Source organism: Gobio gobio (genome assembly GCF_949357685.1).
Source record: "Gobio gobio genome assembly, chromosome: 6".
Classification (NCBI taxonomy): Eukaryota; Metazoa; Chordata; class Actinopteri; order Cypriniformes; family Gobionidae; genus Gobio; species Gobio gobio.
Window position 1 is genome coordinate 51,647,203 of NC_137102.1, and position 26,737 is coordinate 51,673,939.

The following is a 26,737-nucleotide window of genomic DNA, read 5'->3' on the forward strand; positions in this document are numbered from 1 at the left end:
AACAAGTTCTCATTCTTCCTCACAGCGTGCTTAATTCAGTTGCTCATAGTCTCTTTGCATCACAAGATCAATACGTTGATTCAATTTGTCGAGACCATGCCCCATCAGTTCTCACAGTGTCGTGACTTAACGTCTTTGTACCTGATTACGCTGTCCAGGCAACTAATCTGCTGATAGGAGTAGACGGTCTGGTCTTTGAAGGCCAGCTCCTCTTGCACAGCGGCACGCTGCTCCTCAGGAGACTCTCTACAGGTGGCGAGACACGCTGAGTCTTTGGGTCGAACAACTGGACTTTTCTGTTGAAACTCTGCGGGAAAGAATGTAGGGTTTAAAACATTGCTCTATGGCCTAGAGTAATTATGAACGATTGCAATTTAATTCAACAAATGTTATATTATATTAAAGAGAATAAATGAAATAATATAAGAAAGATACGCTTGAATTCAAAATTTGTGGGCAGAAAGATTTTAAAATCATTAAAATGCTGTATGTGACAACATGTTGAAGGCTTTTCACTCATTTTTGGGTCAACTGAAGATTGGATTTTTTTTAAGGGGAAAAAGTATGGAAGGTTTTACCATACAGTACGCAGTTTTAATGTGATTTGATGCATTTTTGTTCCACAGTTCAAATCACAATTGCAATGCTTGTTGATATAAACTCACTATAATTCTTTGATATCATATCGTGGAACCATAGTCTTCAGACACATTTCGGTTGCAAAAAGATACACAGACGGAGGTGGATATTGGTACATACTTGTAGGGCTCTTCTTCAACTGCTGCTCTTGGTTTTTCTGCATGTGAACTCCTTTGCAGATCTCCTGAAAGCTCCTCTGAGAAAACACATGCATACAAACATAAATAAATCCACCAGAGCCCCTTTTGATTCTCATTGCATAAATAAAAAACAAAAACTTTTGCTAAATACCGTTGGGTGACTGTGAAAGCATTTGGTTAGGAACCACTTATTTAGAATTCATCATGTGACTCACCGGCTTGGCTTTCCTGCCGTCCTCTTCCTCTTGTCGCTGACGCTTTCCGTTACCATTGCTTTCACTAGATGATGCCACACTCATCAGATGATCGTTACTGCCCAGACTCCCATAGCCACTAGAGCTGTTGTTGTGCACCGGCTACAACACACAAAACAAGATTCAACCGGTGACTTTCATTTCTCTCATTTTAAAGGGAATACACAACACAAGGAGATTTTAAAACACTCGGCATCATAAACTTGTTAACTTTCTAGATAGTTACAAAGAAAAACTGGGCATCATACACAAAATTACACACACTACCAGATTTTCAAGTAGTTCCGGACACAACAAACTCATGTCCAAACATGCATATCTTATAAAACTCTTTATTTCCCAGTCTGTTAAACCGTCTATTCTAGTCCTTTTTTACGTGGAAGGATGTTAAACCAATTGAACCCATTCAATTGGATTGAGACCATTTTGTCAATTGAATCCATTAATCTGCCTGTGAATGAGTTTCCGCACCTGCACCAGGAGTCTGTGAATTTGCTCAGTGATTTCCTGGATGTCTGAGTCTATGGATTTGCCCTCAGCTGTGGCCGGAGCTGCAAACACATCTTCATTCACTGGACCCCTGTAAGTATGGGGAAAAAAATACAGTTACACTACTGTTCAAAAGTTTGGGGTCGGTAAGATTTTTTCATGTTTTTGAGAGAAGTCTCTTCTGCTCACCAAGGTTGCATTTGTTTTCTATTTAGATATATTTTAAAATACAATTTATTCCTGTCATAAAGCTTCAATATCAGTGTCAAATCATTCTTATATGCCGATTTGCTGCTCAAGAAACATTTCTTCTTATTATCAATGTTAAACACAGTTGTACTGCTTATACTTTGCTGAATAGAAAAAAAAGAACTGTATTTATTTGAAATTGAAATATTTTGTAACATTATAAATGTCTTTACTGGAACTTTTAATAAATTTAATGCATTCTTATTGAATAAAAGTACTAATTTCTTCCCCTGAAAAAATCTTACAAATACATCTGCAATTCTGAAGAAAGTGATACAATATTCTGGCACCTTAAATTTCAGCATTACATTTTATAAAATATTAAGCTTATCTTGGGACATTCAGACACATTCCCCTATTCACCCTGTGCACTCACATGCGAACTTTGTGTCTGCCGATGACAAAGGACATTTTGCGGCTCCAGGGATTGACAAAGCTAGACCAGCTGGTGTCTGTGGTGATGTACTCTCCATTACGAGCACAGAAGCGGATCGAGTGATCAAACGGCTGGCCAACATACTGCAGGACTGATGAGATAAAAAAAAAGAAGATTTTATTCGCAAATAAGATATTTAAAGGTACACAATGTAACTTATTTGTTCAAAATGTATATAACGAGGAATCCATCTTCCAAACTGTGTTCTGTCTTATCCTGAATCACTACGGTACGCCTATAATAAGTGTTTGTATTCAGACTTTAGGGACAAAACCACTGCGGAGTAGCTCAGTACCTCCGTGACTCGCCATATACATAAACAGAGAGAAGTAGCTCCGGCTACAACGTTCTTCCACAAGAAGCATGCCGTTTTTTTTTTTTTTATCAACTGCCAAAAGTTACATAGTGTACCTTTAAAACCCATTTTACTAATAAACAAATGGATCTGCCCCAATTTGTTCCAAAGAATTGGATTAAGATGCATTAGGAGGAAGTACCTTCCAATAAACATATCATCACCTTCAGTGGACTGAATGGGGCCATATTTGGTTTCATGACTTTAAAAGCTGTCTCTGCCTTTTCGTGTTGTATATAAAAAAGAAGAAATTCACGCTTTGCAGTCAAAAATAGCAGCCAAAAAAAGCACTCACTCTTCCTGTGGATGCCAAGCATGGCTTGTCGATCATTGGGATGCAGGTGCAGAAGGACAGGTGTGCCAATCAAATCCTGTGGAAGATATCCTAGTAATGGAACAGCCCTACAGGAAAAAACACACACCACATAATCAATTCCGAGTAGTCTGCACAACAACAGTTATTGCCTTTAATATGCATGATTATGAGAAACGGAAAAAAGCAGGTGCGCAGGTACAGCTGTTGCATGAAACACCCAGCGCTTAAAATTTCCAGCTAATCTTCATCTAGTTCGTCAACAGCGCATTAACACACGTACCTCTCATCTACATCCTGAAACACACAGCTGGGTGTGTGTGTTGTGGTGAAGATTCGTTTGTCCGTGGGGATCCTGGGAGCTGAGGAATGAACAAAGTTTTAGCCTATTTTTATATATATATATATATATATATATACATACATACACACACACACATGCGGAGGAAGCTACTTTAAAACTGAGACTTGCCAATTTAAAAGCTAATCAGATTTGTTTTGGAAAGCAGTTAAATATACAATAAGTAAACAAAATGTAGCTGACATTGAATCTATTCGGCTGTATCTTTGTATCTATTTGATTATACACTGTCATTCAAAACGTTGGGGTCAGACATATTTTTCTTGTTTTGTTTATGAAAGAAATGAATACTTTTATTCAACAAAATGCAGAATGCAATTGATCAAAAGTGGCAGTAAAGTTATTTAGAACGTTAAAAAAGATTTCAATTTGAAATAAAAGCTGTTTTTTTTAAACATTCTATTTATCATACAGTAGAATCCTGAAAAATATGAATCATTGTTTCGACAAAAATATATCAGGCAGCACCACTGTTTTGATAATAATAAGAAATGTTTCTTGAGCAGCAAATCAGCATATTACAATGATTTTTGAAGGAAATGCTGAAAATCCAGCTTTTCCATTACCCGAATAAATAACATTTTAAAACATATTAAAATAAACAAAACATTTGGAAGTGTAATCATATTTCAGAGTTTTACAGTTTTGATTAAAAGACCCCTTTCAAAAACATAAAAAAAAATATTACTAAACTTTTGAATGATGATATAAAAAACTTAGTTAATGTGAGAATCAAACATAAAATGTATAATCAATACAACTAATAAAAATAAACACCTTTATTTAAATAACTACATTAAACTACATTTGTAATGTGTCAAGAAGATGCACTTCTTGACACATTACAGCACAAATAAGCGTACATAATCAATAAATTAATAATTTTTTAACTTTTGTTCAAATGAATCAATTTACTAAAATGATTGTTATATTGTAAGCCTGCATGTGCATTATAATATGATATGAATAAAAATGCACCACTACCTACTTGAAAATATATGTTCTACATAAGAAGAATGTGTAAAAGAACTGACCTTCGTAGCCGGAGTGCACTCTCTCGGCCAGCAGGAGGCAGCAGAACTGATCTTCAGAGTGCTCTGTATCCTGAACCTTCATCAGATAAGGAGTCATTCTGAAGGGATAGTACTGAAGGTCTCCTTCACACTCTTTACCACCACTGGAGAAGAGGACGAGCGAGTTATGCACACATTCAGCAAAAACCTGCTAATAAACATTGGCTTAGTCTTGAAGAAAAAAATGTCTTTCCCTGTCCTTTCCAATATACAGTATATATATTTTCTTGCTTTTTGAAAAACATAGGCAAAAAATACATAGGCACATTTTATATGTATATGAAACAAATTTCAACCATTTAAGCATACAACTTTAAGTCAAATTTTCTTTTAAGGGTGTGTTCACGCTTGTAGTTTGGTTCTTTCAGACGTAATTTTTAACACCGAACCCTAAAGATACAAAACAAAAATCGTCTTTTATGACATTTATTTTGCGACAGAATGACGCAATGAATGCTCTTACCGAACATCCAAAACAATGCTCTGTGCTTGTTGTATGTGCGTACATGTATTTTTACCAGCTGAGAAAATGTGAAGAGCTTATAATTGTGTAAAAGAGTCAAAACAGCGGCAGGAATCCCTCCGTTACACACACAAACACAAACGAAGATCTGCTGCGAAAAGACATGGTTCTGATGCCTGTACTGAACTGTTATGGCCAACATCGTGACTATGACGAGAAAAAACATGTATGCTTGAGCATTCTGTCCTTTTTAGGGTCGCACCTGTTTTTGGTTCATTTGGATGTCTTTGGTCCGTGTTGCATTCAGTCGAACTGCATCAGAACCACCTTTTCAGGGCGGTCTGCTTGTTTGGTGCGCACTAGGGTTCGGATGCCAGTGTTAACTCTTATTCAAATGAACCACACTAACAGAGCAATCAAACCAAACCTGCCAAGTGTGAACACACCCTAAGAAGCACAAATGGTGCGCGATGGTTTTGACTGGTTTTTACTATACTTTACTTTGCACATTTCATTTGCATATTGTTTAGGATCTGGCCTGCATTTAAAAGTTGTAGATTTCACAGGTAACGGGTGAAGAAAGAATCGGAAAGTTACAGAAATCCTGATAACACTTTACAATAAGGTCCCATTTGTTACTGTTGGTTAATGCATTAAGTAATAAAAACAAACAATGCGCAATAAATTGTTAACGTTAACTGTTCATTGTTAGTTCATGTTAGCTTAGGTCCATTAAGTACTATAAAAGTTGTCTGTTTGATTTTAATAATCTATAAAGTAAATGCTAAATTAAATCCTGTTTTATCGCCCAGGTTTCATTTAATAATTAACTGCACTATGATGCTTAACAGTTGTGTACTGAATGCATGTTTTCCATGGTAATGTCCAAACGCATTAGTAATCAAATCTTCCTATTTACAGGGAACAAAAGTTCACCAGAATTAATTTCACCGGACTGATTCAAAAAAGGAAAATCTATGAATAAAATCATGCTGAGCAGATGGTGTACAGGATGCAGTCAGTATAAATTTACTTCTAAGTCTCCAACACACACACACAAACTCACCTAATACGACAGAAGAAGGATTTCTCCTGCATGCAGTCTGACGGTGAAGACTCTTTAAGGACGGAAAAATAAGAGTGAGATGAGTTCAGGTTTAATTCAACAGCGTGTTGTATTTCAGACGTGACAAGATCAGCTGTCGATTTGAGCTAATGCTGGTTGTCGCATCAGGGATTCAAGAACCACAAAGAACCCTCATTAATTAACACTGGTTTTGTTAATGAATAAGAAACAGAATGTCTATTTCAGCCTGGTTTGTCTATTTATTAAGATAATTCTGAGAATGTCCTTGGCACATCAGAGGACTGTACTGTATTTTGTATACAGTTTAAATGGTCAATTCAGTTGTTTGTAGCCATTGACTTCCATAGTATTTTTTTCCTACTATGGAAGTCAATAGGGACCATCAACTGTCTGGTGACCAACATTCTTTAAAATATCTTCTTTTGTGTTCAGCAGAAGAAAGAAACTCATACAGGTTTGGAACAACATAGGGTGAGTTAATGACGACAGAATTTTCATTTTGGGTGAACTATCCATTTAAGGCTATTTGTTCAGATCAAATTGGTTGGTGTGACAGTGTTTTTAAAGATGCTTAACTTCTCTGTAGATATTGCTACTCATCGTGTGAATGTATGTCATACCTGCGCCAGTGCACATGCTCCAGGACGGCAGTCTGTACGGTGTGGTGAAGCTATAAAACACGCTAACGTCCTGCGGTGTAAGAAACTCCACAAACTTAGCGTTCTTGAACACATCCCGTTTGCAATTTAAGATGGAGGCGGCCTGGTCTGAAATATAGACAATCTTCCCAGTGATGAGGGACACCGCCACAGCAAAGATATCCTGCACAACAAAGGAAAAAAAACGGTAGATATAAAAGACCCACGATAAACATTTAACTACTTAAATATCCAATCAAGCAAATGTTTCTACAAAATAACTCAATATACATATTGTAAGTGATCAAAGCAAATGAACTGGAACACAAGAAATACATTAATGGACCTAAATGAAATAAATAAAATGGATGAATAAAACGGATACATACATGCGTACATACATACATACACAAACAAACAAACTTACTGTATTTTTGAGGGTGTATTCAGAGGTGATGCTGTCTATCTCCTCTATGGTATATGATGAGACGTCAAGCCCTGATGGCTGACTGTCATTAATCATAAGCAGCTGATAGTATTCTTCATTTGCTGAAATAGAAATGCAGAAAACCCCCCAAGATAAATCTACTGTGCAAATCCAATTCACGCATCTTGTGTAATGTAGCACAGATTCAGATTCATTCTCATATTACACTAATAATAAGCCAACATGGATATGAATATGCATTGTCCTTTGTAATAATTGATTATTATTAATTGAGATATATAGGAACAAACTAAAAATGAGCAGACACTATATAAAATGCATCAGCATATTAATCACATGACGTGATGTTCACCCAGTCGTTCTACTCAATTTGCTGAAATACTGCTTGCACTGCTTTCATTCGTTGCAATGCATTTGTTGTTTTATATGCCTGGCTGCATTTTCATTGTAGCCAAGCGAAATAAAACGAATAAAATATATTGATAATTTACCAGAAAGTAGGACTATGTCTCTGTGGCCAGGCAAGTGCAAGTGCATTATGGATGACTAAGGTAATGATAATTTAAAGGCATTTCTCACCCTCCACCTGCCTGACGCAGCGCAGGGCATATTTCAGAGTGTTGAGCGTTGTCGACTTGCTGCCCTTGTTCCGCTTCTCTTGCGGCAAATGAAGCTTCAGCTCCTTCAACGTTTTGATCAACTCTTTCTGCGTCTTTGCCTTGGCAGACTCTTCGCTGCTGCAGGTGGGCAAAACACACACATGCACACAAATGATTCATAAAATACATAACTCCTCATTCTACCAATCCACCATCTACACATGATTCTGCTCCACTGTTATATATAGCTGGGTTTTATAATATGAAATGTACAATACACATCAAGTTTAAATAAAAATCTGATCTACTGCAGTCACAAGGGCTGTTTGGTGTGCTCGTGTCTAACCTGCAGCCGCTGGTAGATGGGTTGTCTTGCTCTGAGCTGGCACTTAGAAGGCTGAAGGCGTTCGTGCTGCTGGGGGGTGAGGGACTGTGAGAGTTGGAGCTGTAAAAAGAGTACACACACAAGAATCCATCATAAAGCAAGTCATAAACTACAGACAGACACTTTATGACTAGTAATCAGGCAGATGTTAGTTTAACAGGCATGTCTACCTTTGATTGCTTTCTTTACTATTGCGATTAAGCAAGGTATAAAGTTCATTGTGCGGCCCTCAAACCAATGAGGAATCGCACACTGAATATCTATGAAGGGGAATATTAATTGCAAACTGTTCAACATCATATCCAGCACTTGGAAACCCTGTGTGCCATTGCAACAAACATGATGATTCATTCAGTATACCAGCTGAAGCTAGTCAGGACCGGCTGTTGCAGGAGAATTAAGTGACAAGAAAAATCAAGCAGTAGCTTCAGGTCAAAACCTCATTCACACACAACATTTTCAATCACTGTGGACAATCAAACCAGAATTGGGTGCTCCTCTTTCACATGGAGGTCACTTGGACGTTGACGTCCATCTAGGTTACATAATCTTCAACTGTCTTCACTTTGCCTCAAAAACACCATGCGCCATTCCCAGCCACGCCACGCCACCATTAGCACGGCTAAGAATGGCTTGTATTGCAGGTTTCTAGTAACTGAGACAGATCGAGATGGATTAAATCGCTCAATTTAGCGCGCTGATACTATTGTAAGTCCAAAGTCCAGCTGCAGGTGACATGCCGAGGGGCATGAATACACAAGGAGTGATTACAAATAGCCCACTAAGTAGCTTAGAATAGAAACAAGCTTCACATGTTGCAGCTATTAGTTGTAGGTGAGCTAATTATATAAAGCACATCTGTGTTAATCTAGCAGGGCAATGTGTTTCGATGCTATTGATACGGTCAGTCATTTCAGGACACTAATGTGATCGGAGAATTTGGAAGATTATTTATACAACAGCACATGCAGGGAAGCGTGGCATAATTAAATGCTGACTTTGAATTGAAATAAGCCTAAATGTATCTCACAATTGCATTGTGACTTTATATCTTAAATTCTATTTTAAACTTTATCGCACAACAATACGTTTTATTTTTTACTCAGGCTTCAGTATTTGTCAACCAATAACCATTTACTTCAATCCGAGTCTTATTTTCATTTCACTTGTATAGTTTTGTTCATGGTTTTTTTTAAAGACGAGGGCATGTCATGCAACCTGCCCATGTTGGCATTTAGTTTTGACGCACAGTCTTTGACATCACCAACAAAAGATACAGGAAATGTTTTCTTCACCATGGTGACGGTATTATCCTTCATTGTTGTTATTATCCAAATAAATCTCATATAAATATATGATATATAAAATAACATTTTATGACACATTACAAATGTCATAAATCTTCATCATAATCACTTATTTTAAATATTTATTTGCCTTACACTTTCAAAACTATGAAAAATGCACTCTATGAAGATCTTTTGCTGGCCAATAATTTGCCAATAATCTATAATCTCAAAATGGCCAATTAATTGTCTTAGCAAATATATATTTGAAATAATATATACATTTATATGCGCGCGCGCGTGTGTAAAACATAAAAAAATACATTATAAATGAAAATAAATTATATTCAAGAATATAAAATATAATCTGTGTTCTCTAAATACAATGAGAGAGAGAGGGATTGTAACAGGGAAAACAGGATAGTTCTGAATGAGAAAGAAAATGAGACAAAGAAAGAGAACAAACAGTGCCAGGCTTCTCACAAAGCCTCACCCATCCAGTGTACAGATACAAAGCACAGGTCGTCATAAGAAATGTATTACATCGCAGAGTGACTAAGTGTGAGGAGCACTTCTATTGACGAAGTGAAGCTCTTCTGTGACTTCTAGCCAATTGGAAAAAAGTAATAGAATGACGAAAGGGCAGACACTCTTAACTGTTCCAGACCAGATCTCTCATTTGGCCGCACCCGTCCTGTGCACAGGGAAAACAGGGAGAACACAGTGTGCTGTTGTCAATGGAAACCGGCATTGCGTAAATGTCTGGAAAATACATTTTACATCAGACCAGACTCTCCCCTTGTCTTCCTATTCCAAACGAATAGAACTATACTAGATGTCTGAAAAAACATGATGATAATATGCCAAGGAAAGGAAAATATGCTATAAAGGATTGTGAGATTATTAGCTTCATAGATGCCAACTTGAATGCCAGCAATAGTAGTGCAAGAGCTATAAAGCTTCTGTGAAAGTTTATAGATTTCTAGGTCAATTTATATCCTCTGTGAAAATGATAATATATTATTATTATAATTATTATATTATATTATCTAAGAATAGAGCAAGATTTAGCAGGGTGCTGTTTACAGAATTTCTTTTTATTATTGTTTTGTTTCAATCATTTCTTGAACTGAATGAGCTCTACAAAACAGCACTCATATTTGAAGTATCCCCACTATCCAATCATAATGACTCTTCACACTATCCCGAGAGTCCTTACACTATTCTGACGCATAATGCTGCCTGAACAAAAACAGAATTCTGCCATTTTGGCTCATGAGAAGGAAATACCTAATATTTCAGTCATTGTGACACTTTTTGCCAAGAAATGAAAGACTGATGCTGTAATGCCACGTGAAACAGATTCAACAACCACAGTCTCTCATCTCCATGTTTAATCGCAGTTAACACGTTTTTTTTTATATTAGTGGATTCAAAATCAAATCAAATATAGCTAGATTCGGCCCCGCCAGATAAACAACACAATCCAATGAAAATACCACAGAATAGTGTTGGCCATTTAATGTCCTGAAGCATTCTACCAGTGCGGCAACCTCCCCCAGTTTATCTTGAAGAAGCCAATACGGAAGTGACTTAAACTGCAATTCATCGACTGGCCGCTAGAGACAGGCTCCGAAAGGGAGCAGAATCTCATTGGGGCCCATGTTAAAATGCCCAACTTTACAGCCTGGTACAAATTGTGGTTTTGTTCTATACATCTAATTTTGCCCTTCATGACAACTGTGAGGGGGGTTATTTTTTTTTTTATAACTCATTCGTTTACATTATATAAAGCTTTAAAGTTCTGCATAATTAAGGGCGTGGCCACTTTGAGTGACAGGTGGATTGCCGTTTGTCTGCTGTCTGTTAGTCTTCACGTCACCTCAGCTCCACCCATGTCCCGCCTCTTTGCCCATTTTCAGTTAGCCGGGTGTGACGCGCGATGACGCGCTGCCAAGATGGCAACGGCCAGCTTGACCCTACTTTACGCTTCAAAACTGCTCTTCAGAATCCTATGGGTGACGTCACGGACAATACGTCCATATTTTTTAACAGTCTATGGGTGCAACAGGTGACAGAATCACTTGCTTGATAAACAGTAATTCTCCTATTTACTCAAATCACTGTATTTTAAAAAGTTTCTCTGTACAAATACTCCAATTTACTGTAAATCATTGCCCACATCAGAAGCTGAAGGAGCACACGGATGACGCTGTCACATGGTACCTGTTAATGTTCTCAGTGAAGGTCAGGGTGGACCAATCCCAATCATTTGTGATTATGGGAAAAGGGTTTTTTATTATACATTTATAGAGATGGCACATTATTGCATTCAATTTGTATCTCAGGTACATCTTTACAAGGAATAGATTTTAAATGTCTCCAATAAGTCTTTACCTTGAAGAGGATCATTTTAGCAGCCGAAATGGTTAAGCACAAAGCAAACTAGCATATCTTGAAAGTTATTATATCCAGTTGTCAGTAAGACGGTTTTGCTTTCCGCTCCATTTAAGACATTTTACCATGCTTAAATCTATCCATTTCCAAAAACCAGTGCAGAAAATGTGAAGGAAGTCTGTAGATCCTGGCAACTGAAGAATTCAAATACATACAGAACAAAGAATATATCTCTTTAGTGAACTCTCAATTGAGTTATTATCCTGACAGTGATGCATGTAACATGCCAAATGCTACTGCACATCTATGATGCAGAATAGTTGCCAGTGACCTTACGGTTACCCCAGAAATAGTAGGTGAGAACTGAAGCAAGAAATGACGTCATAGGTCCTAGACACACAAGGACAGGAATGAATGGCTATTGAAATGTTATGGCTTACTGTCTATTGCCAAACCAAAACAATTCCAGAGGGCTTTAATCTTTAAACAAATCGCACAAGTGTCTGCATGCAAAGTTTCCATGTGACTATGTCAGTCAGTCAATATTGTCATACAAACAAACTGTCTCCATGGTAGTTAATCTAAAAATTGTGCAATCCAAATTATGCTTGCCAATAATTTTTTTTACAGTGTAATGTTCAAAAAATATTTAATTTTACATTAACATCTAGATTGGATGTTAAAATCAAATGTATACAAATGTATCAATGTTTCCAAAACACATTCCAAAAATTGTATTTTCCAAAAAGGAAAAAATGATTCAACATTGAAAATAATAATAATACTAGAATGATTTCTGAAGGATCATGTGACACTGAAGACTGGAGTAATGGCTCCTGGAAAAAAAAATTGGATGATTTCCTACTACTTAATTCTGAAAAAAAGAGTTTTTAATAATTGGAACAAAAACACGATGGTTACACTGTCAAGTCTTCTTCATCAGCTAGGAACCTGGGTGTAAACAAACTCCAGCTGGTCCAAAATGCAGCAGCTTAGAGTTTCTTTCTAGAACCAGAAATTATGACCATATTAACCCGGTTCTGTCATCACTGCACTGGCTGCCTATTAAACATCGCAAACATTTTAAATTCTTGATCATTATTCACAAAGCACTGAATGGTTTAGCTCCTCAGCACTTGAGCGAGCTCTTAACACATTATAGTCCTTCACGTCTATTGTGATCTCAAAATTCTGGCTAGTTTATAATACCTAGAATATCAAAATCAACTGCAGGCGCTCAATCCTTTTCCTGTTTAGCACCCAAACTCTGGAACAGTCTTCCTAGCATTGTTCAGGAAGCAGACACACCCTGCTAGTCTAAATCTAGACTAAAGACACATCTCTTTAACCTTAAAATGCATGTTTGAGCTGTTTTAAATATGTCAGTTCCATTGTTTTGTCTCAAGATGCACACCGGTAATGTTTTTTCTAAGGGATGTTTATAAATGTTACTTAAATATAACTGAACAAAGGTTTAAGCCTGGCTTAGTCTAAGTCCTGTCTCTGAAACCAGGCCATTATCACATTTCTATAATTCACATCCATTAAAGGATTGATATGCTGCATAAACTAGGTAAACCGGAACCGGGAACACTTCCCATAACACCCGATCGTAAGAATGGCATCTACCTACGCTAATATTAGTCTCTCTGTTTATCCCGAGGTTACCGTAGTCAGCCGTATCCGGTCCGTATCCAGATCAGATGGTGGACCTGCACCTAGACACGACCACAACGAAGCCCTGAATGTCAGCAGAGATCCTGTCAACTAGACAACGACAGTCATCGGTACAGATCCTCAGCAAAGACCACGAGAACCAGACCGGTCCTCCGCACAGACCCTATGACCAGCTTCGACTCCACACTGGTGTGATGAATCCAATCTTCAAGAAAAAGGAACTGGATGAAACATTGAATGCTACAATCCACAATTTGCTTTATGACTTGTGATGTAGCCTAAATCATAATTGACACCGTGTTCGTTCGTTGGCCTGAGGAGAACTGAGCCTGGTTTCTCCCAAGGGTTTTTTCCTCCATTCTGTCACCTGATGGAGTTTGGGTTCCTTGCCACGGTTGCCTCTGGCTTGCTTAGTTGGAGACACTTAATATTCAACATTATTATTGATCTGACTGCTCTGACACTATTGGATGAGAACTGAACTGAGTTGGATGATGACTGAACTGAGTTGGATGATGACATCACGGTTTTCTGCAGAACTGCTTTATAGATGAAATTAACTCATTTAAAAATTGGTGATCTTTACAACCGAGCTGAATCAACACTGAATTGACTTCAGCTGAACAATGACAATATCTTCTTTTACAGCTGCTATACAGCTGAAATGAACTCTGTTTGCATCATTGAAACATTTTCCTGTTATCACTGTATTGAATGAAGCTATATCGGAATAAATAATGTTGAAAAAGGTTATTTTAAACTGTTATAATATTTCACAATATTACTATTTCTACTCTACTTTGATCAAATAAGTGCAGCCTTGGTGAGCTTAAGATGATTTGTTCATAAACATTTTACGGACCCAAACCTTTTGAAAGAGGTGTAAGTGTATTTTTTGAAAAGGTGTAAGAATTTGGACACTTAAGCGCTTGCTTATAAAGGCATTAGATTACTAGGTAGCACAGGCACACTTCTTTATAGTTATACTGTGGGTCCAAATATAATATACAAACAGAATACAACTAAATTACCTTTTGTTACTCCCCGATGACTCTAATAGTGCGGAGTCCTTGCTTCGGCTATTGGAACTTCCAGAAGACTCGTTGCCATGGGACTCGTTTCCATGGGAGTCATTACCGTGGGACTCGTTACCATGGGACTCTGTTCCACTCCCACTGGATCCGCTACTCTTCATATCCACATCCTCATGGAGGGAATGTGTCATCTTCCGTTTGTTATGGGGCGAGGCAGGAGGGTCTTGGCTACTGTCACTTCCTTCGGATGCCAGGCCAAGTTTGGCCCCCTCCGCGAAACTGCCCATGCGATGTAACGTTGCCATAGAACTGCAGCCGGCTGCCTCGTTCTGCCCCTCAAGGGAGGAGAACATGTACCGTTTGGAATCAGAGTCCTCAGACATCAGACTGGGTTTAAAGATATGAAGGGGTTTGAAGATATGAAGCAAAGCGCAAGCAGATTACCCCATCTTCATGGTGGCGCTTTCAGAGGGAATTCAGAAGAGTGCAGGTTTGCTATAGGAATAAAAAAAACAGACAGAACATGAGTCATAAAAATGAAATGCATGTTTCATGTTACATCTGGAAATCTTGTCCATAAATCACAATCACACAAGTTTTGAGTTTGCTAAATTTTTCCGAATGATCTGAATTCGTAGGTCTAAGTACACAGAACTTTGGAACGCAGCGAAATGCATTGCAAACCTTGCACGAGATTGCGTTTCCTGTCTTCCACATTGGCATACGTGTGAATAGATGTCAATGGAACGAAAAAACTAAGTGTAGTGTGACTACCCCTTTAGACAAAGCTCCAGGATGATGCACTTAAGCACGTCAAAAGAAACAAGGGAAAGATGGGACAGAGATTATCTGCATACCATCCCAGTACAGGAGATACAATCGTGTCTTTAGTTGCACAATCTTCACCTATAACAGTAAAAAAAGTCTTCATCACAAATACAGAAGGTAGTACATCAAAATGAAGCACGCAAAACCCTGTCTGATCGAATACTGAGGTAAATTCTATAAACAGGTCGGCCTCTGTCTGGACCCAAAGAACGTAAACTTAGCGTTCAAAGGTGGGCGACCCTGGTTTCCCCTCCATGGTGTCTGTACCATGTCCTTTAACCAAACAGATGTGGCATTTCGGGTTGTAAACACAGCCTCCTTCAAAGGATTAATCCCAGCAAGTGCACATCAAAGGTGTTAGACAGCTGTCTGGACCAACACTGGACCTGACTGGTTTTTATACCTTCATGTTGCTATGTAAATGGCAGGGGAAAAAATAAACTCTTATCCCTTTGCTCTAGAGAAATAAATAGTCGTCTGACTAGAATAGAGACCACTGAGCCAAGTGTCCTGGTCAGGACCTGAGATGGGCCATATTAAGGAAAGACACCTTCAAGACTTACAACTCTTTTACCCAGGAGCTGAAAATAAACCTGTAGGATTCCCAGAGAGTAGAGTACGTTAATGGATTACCTGTGTGACCAAGTCACCAAGACCTGGCTAGATTTACTATGCATGACTGATACAATGTGTCATATATATTATATATATATATATATATATATATATATATATATATATATATATATATATATATATATATATATATATATATATATATATATATATATATATATATATATATATATATATATATATATATATATATATATATATATATATATATATATATATATATATATATATATATATATATATATATATATATATATATATATATATATATATATATATATAAACATGTGTGAACTTGAAAGGAAATGACAAATTAAATCATACATGCACTAAAAACGACTTTGGGGCAAGATGATTATCCTCGTTGCAAAAATGGTTCTGAAAAGGTATATCATATGTAGAACAATAAAAAAATATATTGTCTTAAATAAGTATGTGGCAATGCATATTTTTGAATAATACAGTGAATTACACTTTAAAAATGAATCATTTTAACTGTAAATTCAGATTGGATTAGCCACTTATAACAAATAATCTATTCAATTCTATATTGCATGTTGCATGGTTGCTGGCCAATCTCTGCCACTTATTAACTTTTTGTGTCAATTACTTTTTTTGATGCATATCACTTGGTACCCTACCCAAATCACACCTGTCTGACTTATTAGCACCAATAAGATGATAATATGTCTGGCTGATTGCCTACTGTAGCCTAGTAACCCACAAGCTGATGACACAATGCTAACCTTTGGATTTTCGGTTGCATAGTGACACACTGGCCAGACACTGTGACACTGTTGACTGAGAAAGAAAATTGAGTAAACATTAACAGAATCATTTATGATGCTATAATGGCCATGCACAGTATGTGACGCAAGCCATATAAGCTTATGTAAATCTCAGCACGTGTAAACTTGACTTTCAGACTTTTATAGGGCTGCACAATATATTGAAATTATAGAAATAATCGCAAATGTACATATCACAATATGCATATCACAAGAGCATGCAATCATGTAAACACAGTCGGTTATGCTTTAAGTGAAAGATATCAGTTGGGGAAAGAAATAGATTTTACACACTTAAAGCAATATCGTATCGCATATCGAATATCGCATTATTTAACAAGGATATCACATATCGCATTTTTCTTCAATATCGCACAGCCCTAGACTTTTAGTATGAATATTTAACTATAACCTTTCAACCTCTAGAGAAAATGACAGAGCCAGCTCTCCAGATCTTTCTTAAAGTCATAGAGTAAATCAGGTTCTATAGACGTCATGTGATGTTCAAATAAAACACTATTAGCCATTAACGTGGACTTTATTCAAACCCTAGGGGTCTCCTTGTGTGATATTAGTTGCCTGGGGGCCATGAAGCAGAACACTGCATTTTAATAGAATTACAGCTGACATACTTATATTGATATCTCTTTCTAATACAATCATAGGTGCTCATGTTAAAAGCACATTGGGTAACACATGGGATCAGACCTGCAGTCTTAAAATCAATGATGAGGTGTTGATAATGAAAAAAAAACAAAAAAACGGTTTGCAATGTCTATTATGCAATGACATTCAAAGCAGTAAAGTGAATAATATTCAAAATATTTACTTCATGAGGCAAATTCATGTGCCTTCCTGACCTCAAGTAAACTTAACTAAAATGATGATCATGTCCAAGTCACTGCCAGCACTTCTTAACAAGTCTAAAGTCCCAATCTCAATGCTCATTCAGCACTTTTATTCCAGGTCACTAAGCTCAAAGTCCAACGACTACTACTCCATATATTGTACAAAAAGCGTAATAAATAGTGGATTAGCTGAATTCAGCAGGGTTTTTTGGTGATGAAAGACACGTGAAAGACAGAAAGATTAATGATTAATGACACATTAATGACCTCTTACCCCAACATATACTCAATATTACATGTTTCTTAATTATAATATGACTAACTTCAATAATAAGCATTGCAATTGATTCAGTAAATTGCTAATTTTAACCAAATGTCAGCAAGAAAGATAAATATGAGAAGACAACACCTTCCATAAGCTTAAATACATAGGCTTGTAGCAAAATCATTATACCTGTCTCATATCAGTCTATCTGCTCTTCAGAATCTTTCATTGTATTAAAAGACTTGCATAAGGGTTACAGACAGCTCTGAATGAAAATAGTTAATAATCCTCAGATGCTTGCTTACATTTTAACACAAATGAAAATAGGTGGTGACACAAAAACTATGCATCTTTAATGTTGAAAATATTTCTTATAAAGAAAAATTGTATCGATTTATATCCAAACCCTCAGATGCACTTAAGTGCTTGCATTTGGCATCAAAACCAAAGTTATAATGTAAAATTCAATGTATAAGTTTAATCAAATGTAAATAAGACCTTGGTCTAAGATTGTCCTTGGTTTAAGGTCAGGGTTTAAAGTTACAGGGTTAGTTCAAATGTGTGTTCATATTAGCTAACAAAATTCAATGTACAGTGTGTAAAAGACTGCACACTATTGTGATATTTCATCAAATATACCAGGAGATCAAAACAATTCAACACACAATTAGTCTTTATTTCATACATAGATTTAAAAAAGTTATTTATTAGCATGTTTTGACTTAAGTCTCTAAATTAAACCTTACATTTGATATATTTAGACATTGAGTTCAACAGTCCTGAAAAGATTAGACACAGGGATTGATGTCTGTGTTCCATGATGTCATGATGTCAATCCTCTGCCATCAGGTCATGGCTTAGAGCACACTCTTCCGGAGTAGCGTGTGGCGGGAAAATGGTTGCTAGGCTGCACTAAACAATCGGTTGACACACATTTGTGCGTTTCGGACGGATACCATTCAAATATTAAAATTTTGAAAAGGTACAGAATCATGAACTTACAGTCTCGCAATGCAATAGGGCTGCACGATAAATCGAAATTAATCTGCACACGATTTGGCAAATTCAGGATTTCAGATGGAGCAGCATTTACTGATCATAGAGCCGTGCTTCACTGACAAGCTGCGCATAAAAAAAAAAAAATTTGATTTCATAATCGCAATGAGACAAATCAGTTTAAGCGCGATTTTATGTGAATTGCGGTTATTTTTGCAGCCCTACAATGCAATACCACAATATACATCCTGAATTTTTGTCTAGTTTTAGTTTGAGAATCAGTGGAACTCATTTTTGAAGAGTGAAGACTAAACTGGAGTAGAAATTTTAGCATTGAGCCCTGGTATATGTTGGGGAAATTGTATTTTATTAACTAGCCTACATTATTGCGACCCATTTCAGTAAGTACATACATTTGTTCATGAATATGCAGTGTTGCTCTAAAAATGTGGCTTATTTTGGAAAAACAGAAAGAGAGTTCTACATGGCTGAACAACTTTTCAACAAGCCATTCGCTACAATGTGACTCAACAAAATTGATGTAACGATGTAGCTGCTTGAGTGTCGCCTGCCCTTACATAATACTAAAGTCTTTCTGGTCGTCATATTCCAAAGTGCCCTTGTAAACAGCTGTTTGGTAATAATGCTGGGAGCAGGTACCTACCAAATCTTTCCAAGAAGACACGTGTGATTGTGGTTACACAAGGGCGGGTGAGACCTCCAGATTAGGTTGTGTAATTGTCTCATCCTTCTGCTAAACCCAAATTCAGCATGTTTTATCTACTCTGTGCATTGTTGCAATACATAGTCGAGAATTTGGGACTTTTAGGAAGTGTGTCTTGTGGTTTCTGGTGATCTCCAAACCAAGAAAGGCAAAGCGTTTATCCTGGTATCCATTTTACTACAGAATGCAATAAGAGTACCCAGCTGTAACTGGTTTCAACCAACACAGGATGACCTTACTGCGATATCTTTACCACTCTCTCGGCCTATAAAAAGCACTTTCAATCAATTCCTTATCTACAGTCATGCTTGTCTATACTGTAGGTTTAAGGATGGCCACCAGATAAGGTGAAAGCAGCAGTACCAGGTCAGCTGGAAAACCCCTCCAGGGAAATCAAAGCATATTTGCAGTGGTTTTACATGCTGTGTATGGGTCAGACCCATTTCTGGAAGGGGAGGCTTTTCACAAGTTACACACTAATAAAATCTAATGAGTGCAGTGTATGAGATCCATGAATATATGAGTTTGCATGCCAAACACTTGTAATAGGTGAAAGTTTGCCACAAATGAAACAGCACTCGATTTGACTGCAATTATTCTTCACATGGAACTACTTACAGAAGAACACTTTTCACAATTAAAATTGTGCAGTCAATTTTGCATCGCGCAACAGCCGTTTATCTGGCTACAAATGCCAATTATAAAATGTATAGTCAGCCATTGTTATTTTATTCCATGATCAAAATTATCCAATATTAAGGCCCTGTCCACATGAACACGGGTATTTTCAAAAACGCATCTTTTTCAATGCGGTTTGGCCGTTCGTCCACATGCAAACGCAGTATCCGGAGACTGAAACCATACTTTTTTGAAAACTCCTGCCAGGGTGAACATTTTTAGAAACTCTGGTTGCAGTGTTGTCGTGTGGACAGTGAAACCGGAGATTTTGGCTTGTTGCGTCAGAACCCGGAACCGGCAATAACCTTTTTTCCAGGCTTATGATTGGCCGACATGGCTTTATGGTTAGGGTTATATTGCCACCAGTTAGTTTGGCATGCATTTTCATGTGGACGTGATTTTTTTTAATCCGGAGGAGGGAAAAACTCCCTGTGTACGTGTGGACTAGGACTAAATGTCAAACAGTATATAAGCATGTAAGCAATATAACCAAAACATGTAGAAAGCAGTATAAACTGATGGTGATATATGGACTTTTAAGGTAATCAGCTAACCTAGTTTTAATAACCGAATGTTAGTGTGAAGAAGAAAACTAAAAACAACTTTTAGATATTGATCTGCATATGCAATGCACATCGGTTATGCTCATCCTTAGTATAGCTCCTTTGAAGGCATCTTGAGTATGAAGCACGCATACAAAAGACCTGAACCGGAAACAATGCAACCTGTTTTACAGAATACAGAAGTTTGTTGCTCATAGTCCCCATTAGTTGGTGGTCTTGGTTCTCTCAATTATGTCTTCCCTCATAAGGCGAACCCCATGTAAAATAAAATGACTTTTATTAGGCTATGCCATTCCTCATATTATGTCAGTTTTTTATGTCATATTATGTATTTTCTTTAAAGGTACAAGGATTTCATGCAGAAAAAAAAGACTTTTAAAAATTCACTAATCAGTAAAAACTGGTTTTAAAACTAGTTTAAAACATTTAAATCACATCCTCTGTGTAGTCTAATTCCCATTGAGCCACTCAACAAAATAAAGTTGCAACTTGGAAAGATAGCATCAGTGAAAGCTTTGGCTTGTTGGCCTGTTCGTACTGTTCGTGTGGCTCTGTGCCAGGAATAATCGCTAAATACATAAAAATGCACCCGAGGACACTCTTCGTGCGTCATCACTTCCTCCCCTCCTACTGCCTACTCTGCCCCAGCAGCCAATCCCATCCCAACTGCCAGCGCTTTCAGCCTATCTTGTTGAGCAAGCACTGATCAAATCACCAAAAAATGCTCACCCACACTGTCTCTTTTATAGCCAAGATGAGAAGTTCAACAACGACCCATGTGGCCCTACAACATGTATTTGAAACAGCTTTATTTGAAGAAAGATAATGTTTCCACAAACAGAACACGCACATCACATCCTTTATTCTGTTTGTTCAAGAATCCATTACAGATAATACCTCTGCATTCATCCTTAACAGTGTCCAACCACTGTTAGGAGAAGATGATGGGCAGTTCCCGATTTACGTCAGTGCTGCATGTGGAACCATTATTCCAGCATCTACAGCATCAACGAAAATAGATCTAACAATTACACGTCTCTAGGTTCTCATTTGGATCAAGCTCTGTCTTCTCCAAGAAAATAGAATAAATACGAGACAAAATGATTCCATTAAAACAGCGCAGCATCTGGCAATTCAAAACAGATGCTAATACTGTTGAACAATGAAAACATCTACAATACTATAAATTCTTTAAATGTTTTACTTAATGGAATAAATGGAATATATCATGACATATGCAAATGAAAGTGCAAATTAGCTTATATTACACAAAACAAATTGGGAAATGATTGCAAACAAATGGTGATGGAAACAATTAGAGGTCAGCTTTGAGAAAAAGACCAGTTAAACAAAGACCAGGGAGACAAACCTGCTGCAAAATAGCATAAGAAAGATCACAACCTGATATATTTTTTTTTTATTTTGTCGCAAAATGCAACTTTATTTTAGCCCAGCTCTTTACTGAAAGTTGGATACATAAGTATGTCCAACTTTATCAGTATATACACTGGATTTGCATAGGGCGTTATTTAAAAAATAGAAAATATCAACTGCTTATTGCTTGTGGAGTCGCAAAATGTAAACTTTTATCACCTCAAATCTGCTAAATGCAACTACAAGGTATTCAGATATTATAAAAATTTACATCATGATTTTCCATACAGCTGCTTTGAAACCAAAAAGTGCTATAAAAACTGTTTGCTGTATCAATGCACATGCAGAATGTATGTGCTCGATACATAAGAGGCAGATTAAGGTATTTGGAGCACCTCTTGTAGGAGTAGGTCAGTTTTAATAGCCTACCTCTGCCTATCCAAGTTCAAGCTCAACTACCCAGCATACACTGCGACGTAAGTGGACAACTGCCAACTTCAAGGCTATATTTACTCTTTTAAAATCAATTTAAAGTCAAAGCTGCCATCCAAACCTGTAAGCCATTCTTGCTTTCCTGGAAAACAAATGGAGATGTTAGGCAGAATGATGTCTCAGTCACCATTGAAACTCCTTGTATGGCAAAAAGATTCAAAGTGAATGGTGACTGGACTATACTTCTGCCTAACATTTCCTTTGTGTCCTACAGAAGATACAACTACAGGTTCCGGTATTCATAGAGTAGAGAAAATATATTGTATATAGTAAAGCATACTGGCAGTAAATTTGATTTAAAGTTTGATTAATGTAAAATAAAACTTATGCAATAAGTACCTCATTGTCTTAAGCATAAGTCTGATGTGTGCATTAGGTGGAATGTGTTACAGCAAGGCATTATCTAACAAACATGACTCTACCCCGTGACAATTATATATGCAGCCTGCAATGACATAATGTTCACATCAAGACCCATATAGCAAAGGTTGAGATTCATTCATTCATTTTGGGAGGGAAACGTCTGGCAAGCTATCTTAGCAATTATTCTTTTATCACCAGTGTATATTTTTCTTACTACTTCTCTTTTTTTAATTACTAGTAAGTCATTTATGGTAACTGGTATCTTTTTACATTTTACTAGTAACTATCCTTTGGCATTCATTCATTGGCATTGTTATTTATTTACTAGAAACCATTACTTAATTCTTACATAACTATTCATTAGGAAATATAAAACATTTCTTAGTATTAGAAGATTGAATACATAATGAATAGCTGCTAGTGATTATTATTCACTGCTAGATTTGTTACTAAACATTTAAGGATAAGAACTAGTAACAAAAGTAGATACTAGTAAGTTTTAAGGAATACATGTTAAAATGGCTTGCCATGACAAACGAGGGTAGTAGGCTGTTTCATAACTAAGGGTTCACTTTTTAGCAAAACATATTGCAGTTTCATAGTCTCAGTAACTAGGGTGCATTAAAAAAAAGTTGTATGGCTTTTCTTCGTTACGGTAAACAAGGAGTGCAAAACTAGTCATTTAAAAGGCTTTGGGGCACTGACCAGAGATGACCTAATCACTGACACAGTTATGCAACGCATAAGTTTAACACATATAAAACATACATATTTGACATATATATGAATGAAACTATGTATGTATATCACATATGTGACAGTGTATCTGTATGAACTACCACTTTGTGTGACATAAACTTGTTTAAGACAATTGGTCACATTGCAGTCAATGGAAAATGTTATACAACCCCTCAACAGCCGAGTCTTATAGATAAACATGAATGTATCTTACCTGACAACTTAAACAGTCTTTCTTTTCGTACAGGTTGGAGGTATCAAAGCAGGTCTCCGTCCTGTCTGGCTAAAAAATATATTCCTGAAATCCCAGTCAAGCCGCAGCATCAGTTTGACACACTTCACCAGCGGATCTCTCTCACACCGCTGCCCTGGATCTCTCGAGCTCGCAGCATGACCTGAATTCAAACTCCTCCCACCGCGCACTCCTATTGGCCAAACGCCGCGTATTTGCATACATAAAATGCGGAAATGCCCAAAACGCGCTGTGATTGGCCGAAATGGCCGCCAGTCTTTTTACATAAGTATGTCATACAACTCACGTGGACACCCATGGCCACTGACGACGTGCGCTGCTTATGGACAAATCAGTAGTAAGGGGAAGCTAGTGAATGGGACGCTGGAGAGGGAAAAGCTTGTGGTTGGTCCGGGAAAGCCGCGTACGCCGAACGTTATACAAACGGTTATACAAGTGTGTGTACAGTCAATGTGTGCTCGCCTTGTATAAGCGAAACACGGCGTGATGCAGTTAGAATAGCTGTGGATGGACGGCTCGTAATGATCAGTTGGTTTTCTAGATATATAAGTGACCTATGTTAGAGTAATATATACATACACAAATGCATATATAATATATATCCCTACTGAACTCTGGTTTATTTCAATCACTTTTGGCATTTCATAACACGTACATAGGCTAAATAACATCTCACACAGATGCTGTTGCATAACATCTCAGGTATTCCCTTTTTTGCCTTTATTAGTCTAAATATTGCCTATAGCCTATGTCTAATATTTTACTGTCACGTTGAGCATCCTTTGCAACAAATCCATTTTCCCAGGGAGGATTTTTCCTTGTATGATACATAAGGCTGTGTTTCAGAAAGCACTCTGGATACGTGAGTCTATTAGAGCCCATAAACCAGTATGTGTGGGAAATACTCTCTCTTTCTCTGTTTGGACTATGTTTGGACTCTGCTGCATCCATATCCATCTGTTAGAAGAGGAGTCATCTTGCCTTTTTTTTTGCCAATACTTGTTTTTCTTTTCCTGCATTCATTTATTTGTACTTATTTCAAGGCAATGTTCCGGTCTGACCTGCTGAAACAGCCATTTATGTGATGGGTAAACACATTTTATTCTTTGGCGAATTGTGCTGATTGTGTTTGCAGTGATTATGATTTCCAATCAGTTTTGTTTGCATAGCTCATTATATCAGTTCCATCTTTCAATATGGCACTAGGCTGCAGGTTGCAAAAATCAGTGAGGAAAATAACTCTTGTATTTTAAACGGCAACATTTCACATTTTAATACCTTTAATATACATTTCTCAAAGAAGATTTTTTCTGGGGTCTCTTTTCAAACATCTTCTCTCAAATAGCCTACAATACACACAAAGCTCTTTATAAATCTCAATAACACCAGATGGCCCAGATGGCTAATATCTCTTCCAATATGGATCCACAACATTGGACATCAAATCACACCAGACCATTTCGAAGAACTCTCAGAAACAGAAACACTTTCTTTTTTTAGAAAGAGATTTTAAGCAAAAACATAGCCGCAATGAATCCTCTGAGGCTTTCTGCTATGCACAATAAGCAGCAAGAATTTTTGTGTTAGACATACAGCACCCTCCACTAATATTGGTAAATATGACCAAATACATTTGCCTTGTTTATCCTTTTGATCTTTCATTCCAAAAATGTGCAATATTATATTATATTCAATATTATAGGTTCAATATTATATTACAGTTTTTCTCAGTCGCTTTGGTACATTTCTCGAATCAAACTCACAATTTGCAATACAGTAAGTGCATTTCTCAAAACAATTCGTACAAATAGCAAAACACCATGGATTACCTGCAAAAGCCAGTCTCTTGCTCAAAATCCTTAGTTCATCTCTCAAAAGTAAATATCTGTGTCAATGAACATGTCAGTGCCATCAGAATGACAAGTCCTTGTGTCATTGTGTACGGATAAGACAGTCAAATTGCTTAGTCATGTTGTCAATATAACAGTGTACTCTGGAGGGATGTTCTGATGTAAACTATGTCTAAAGTTTTGATGACAATTATTGTAAATTGTAGATTACACGTTATTGTATTTGGGAGTTTGATTGCAAGAGACTGGACAAGATTCAAGTTTACACTTTTACTGTTTGTACTGTAATTTGTTGACAGACCATGTCATTGCGATACAGAAAGGAAAAGACAGCACTGCATAGCACAAAGGAAAAAAAAACTGAAAAACAAAAGTAGAAATGTGAACGTCTAACGGAAATGTATAGAAATGGTTGACATATTATGACAACTTGTTCAACCATTTTGCATGTCAAGACTTGTGCTATGAACTAATGCCTAAATGTTGTGGGGGGTGAGACTATTCAACAGAGACCCATCATAATACATTTTGATCAACATGACAAAAGCAATTGATAATGTAGGAAACAGCAGAGAATTGTACATAATCATTTGCATGGATGTACCAAAGCATTTGCAACTTGTTCAAAGAAATGAGAAACTGTTTTTTTGATGTGCACAAGTGACAAAATGATGTGAAGATTGAACAGGTAGTTTTGAGTATTTCAATTCTGATCTGAGAAATGTACCAAAGCGACTGAGAAAAACTGTAAAGGAACTGTATGTAGGATTGTGGCCAAAACTGGTACTGCAATCACTTTCAAATTACTGTAGAGCGGTGTATCCCCTCTCCCCCTCCTTAGACATTTTTTATAAAAAAGTTTGTAGCTGCAACTGTGGTAACTAGAGCAGAGCTGGCAACCCGGATGCCGAAACACTACTGACTTCATGAATGGTAGATAGGTGGAGGGTGGCGCTTCAGGCCAAAACACAACATGTCAACATCAACATCAGTTGAGGGCTGCAACTTCACTTTTAAA

General features: G+C 37.1%; 1 protein-coding gene across 5 annotated transcripts in view; it reads right to left on the bottom strand.

Moving 5' to 3' along the window:
* Positions 1-24,008, bottom strand: part of per2 (period circadian clock 2) — a 37,448-nt gene extending 13,440 nt beyond the window's left edge. For 4 of the 5 annotated variants that reach the window (XM_079819975.1, XM_079819973.1, XM_079819974.1 and 1 more), the window contains exons 1-15: positions 23,831-24,008; positions 14,321-14,818; positions 7,891-7,989; positions 7,525-7,682; positions 6,925-7,046; positions 6,480-6,681; positions 5,839-5,890; positions 4,271-4,413; positions 3,159-3,237; positions 2,858-2,964; positions 2,148-2,298; positions 1,505-1,613; positions 995-1,135; positions 760-835; positions 142-307 (exon numbers count right to left, since the gene is read on the bottom strand). In XM_079819975.1, the coding sequence (XP_079676101.1) occupies positions 142-307; positions 760-835; positions 995-1,135; positions 1,505-1,613; positions 2,148-2,298; positions 2,858-2,964; positions 3,159-3,237; positions 4,271-4,413; positions 5,839-5,890; positions 6,480-6,681; positions 6,925-7,046; positions 7,525-7,682; positions 7,891-7,989; positions 14,321-14,706 (1,991 nt within the window). In that variant the 5' untranslated portion in view covers positions 14,707-14,818; positions 23,831-24,008. Of the gene's footprint in view, positions 1-141; positions 308-759; positions 836-994; positions 1,136-1,504; positions 1,614-2,147; positions 2,299-2,857; positions 2,965-3,158; positions 3,238-4,270; positions 4,414-5,838; positions 5,891-6,479; positions 6,682-6,924; positions 7,047-7,524; positions 7,683-7,890; positions 7,990-13,280; positions 13,403-14,320; positions 14,819-23,830 lie in introns of those variants that run through there. The other variant, XM_079819976.1, reaches the window with a different exon arrangement.
* Between the last annotated feature and the right edge of the window lie 2,729 nt (positions 24,009-26,737).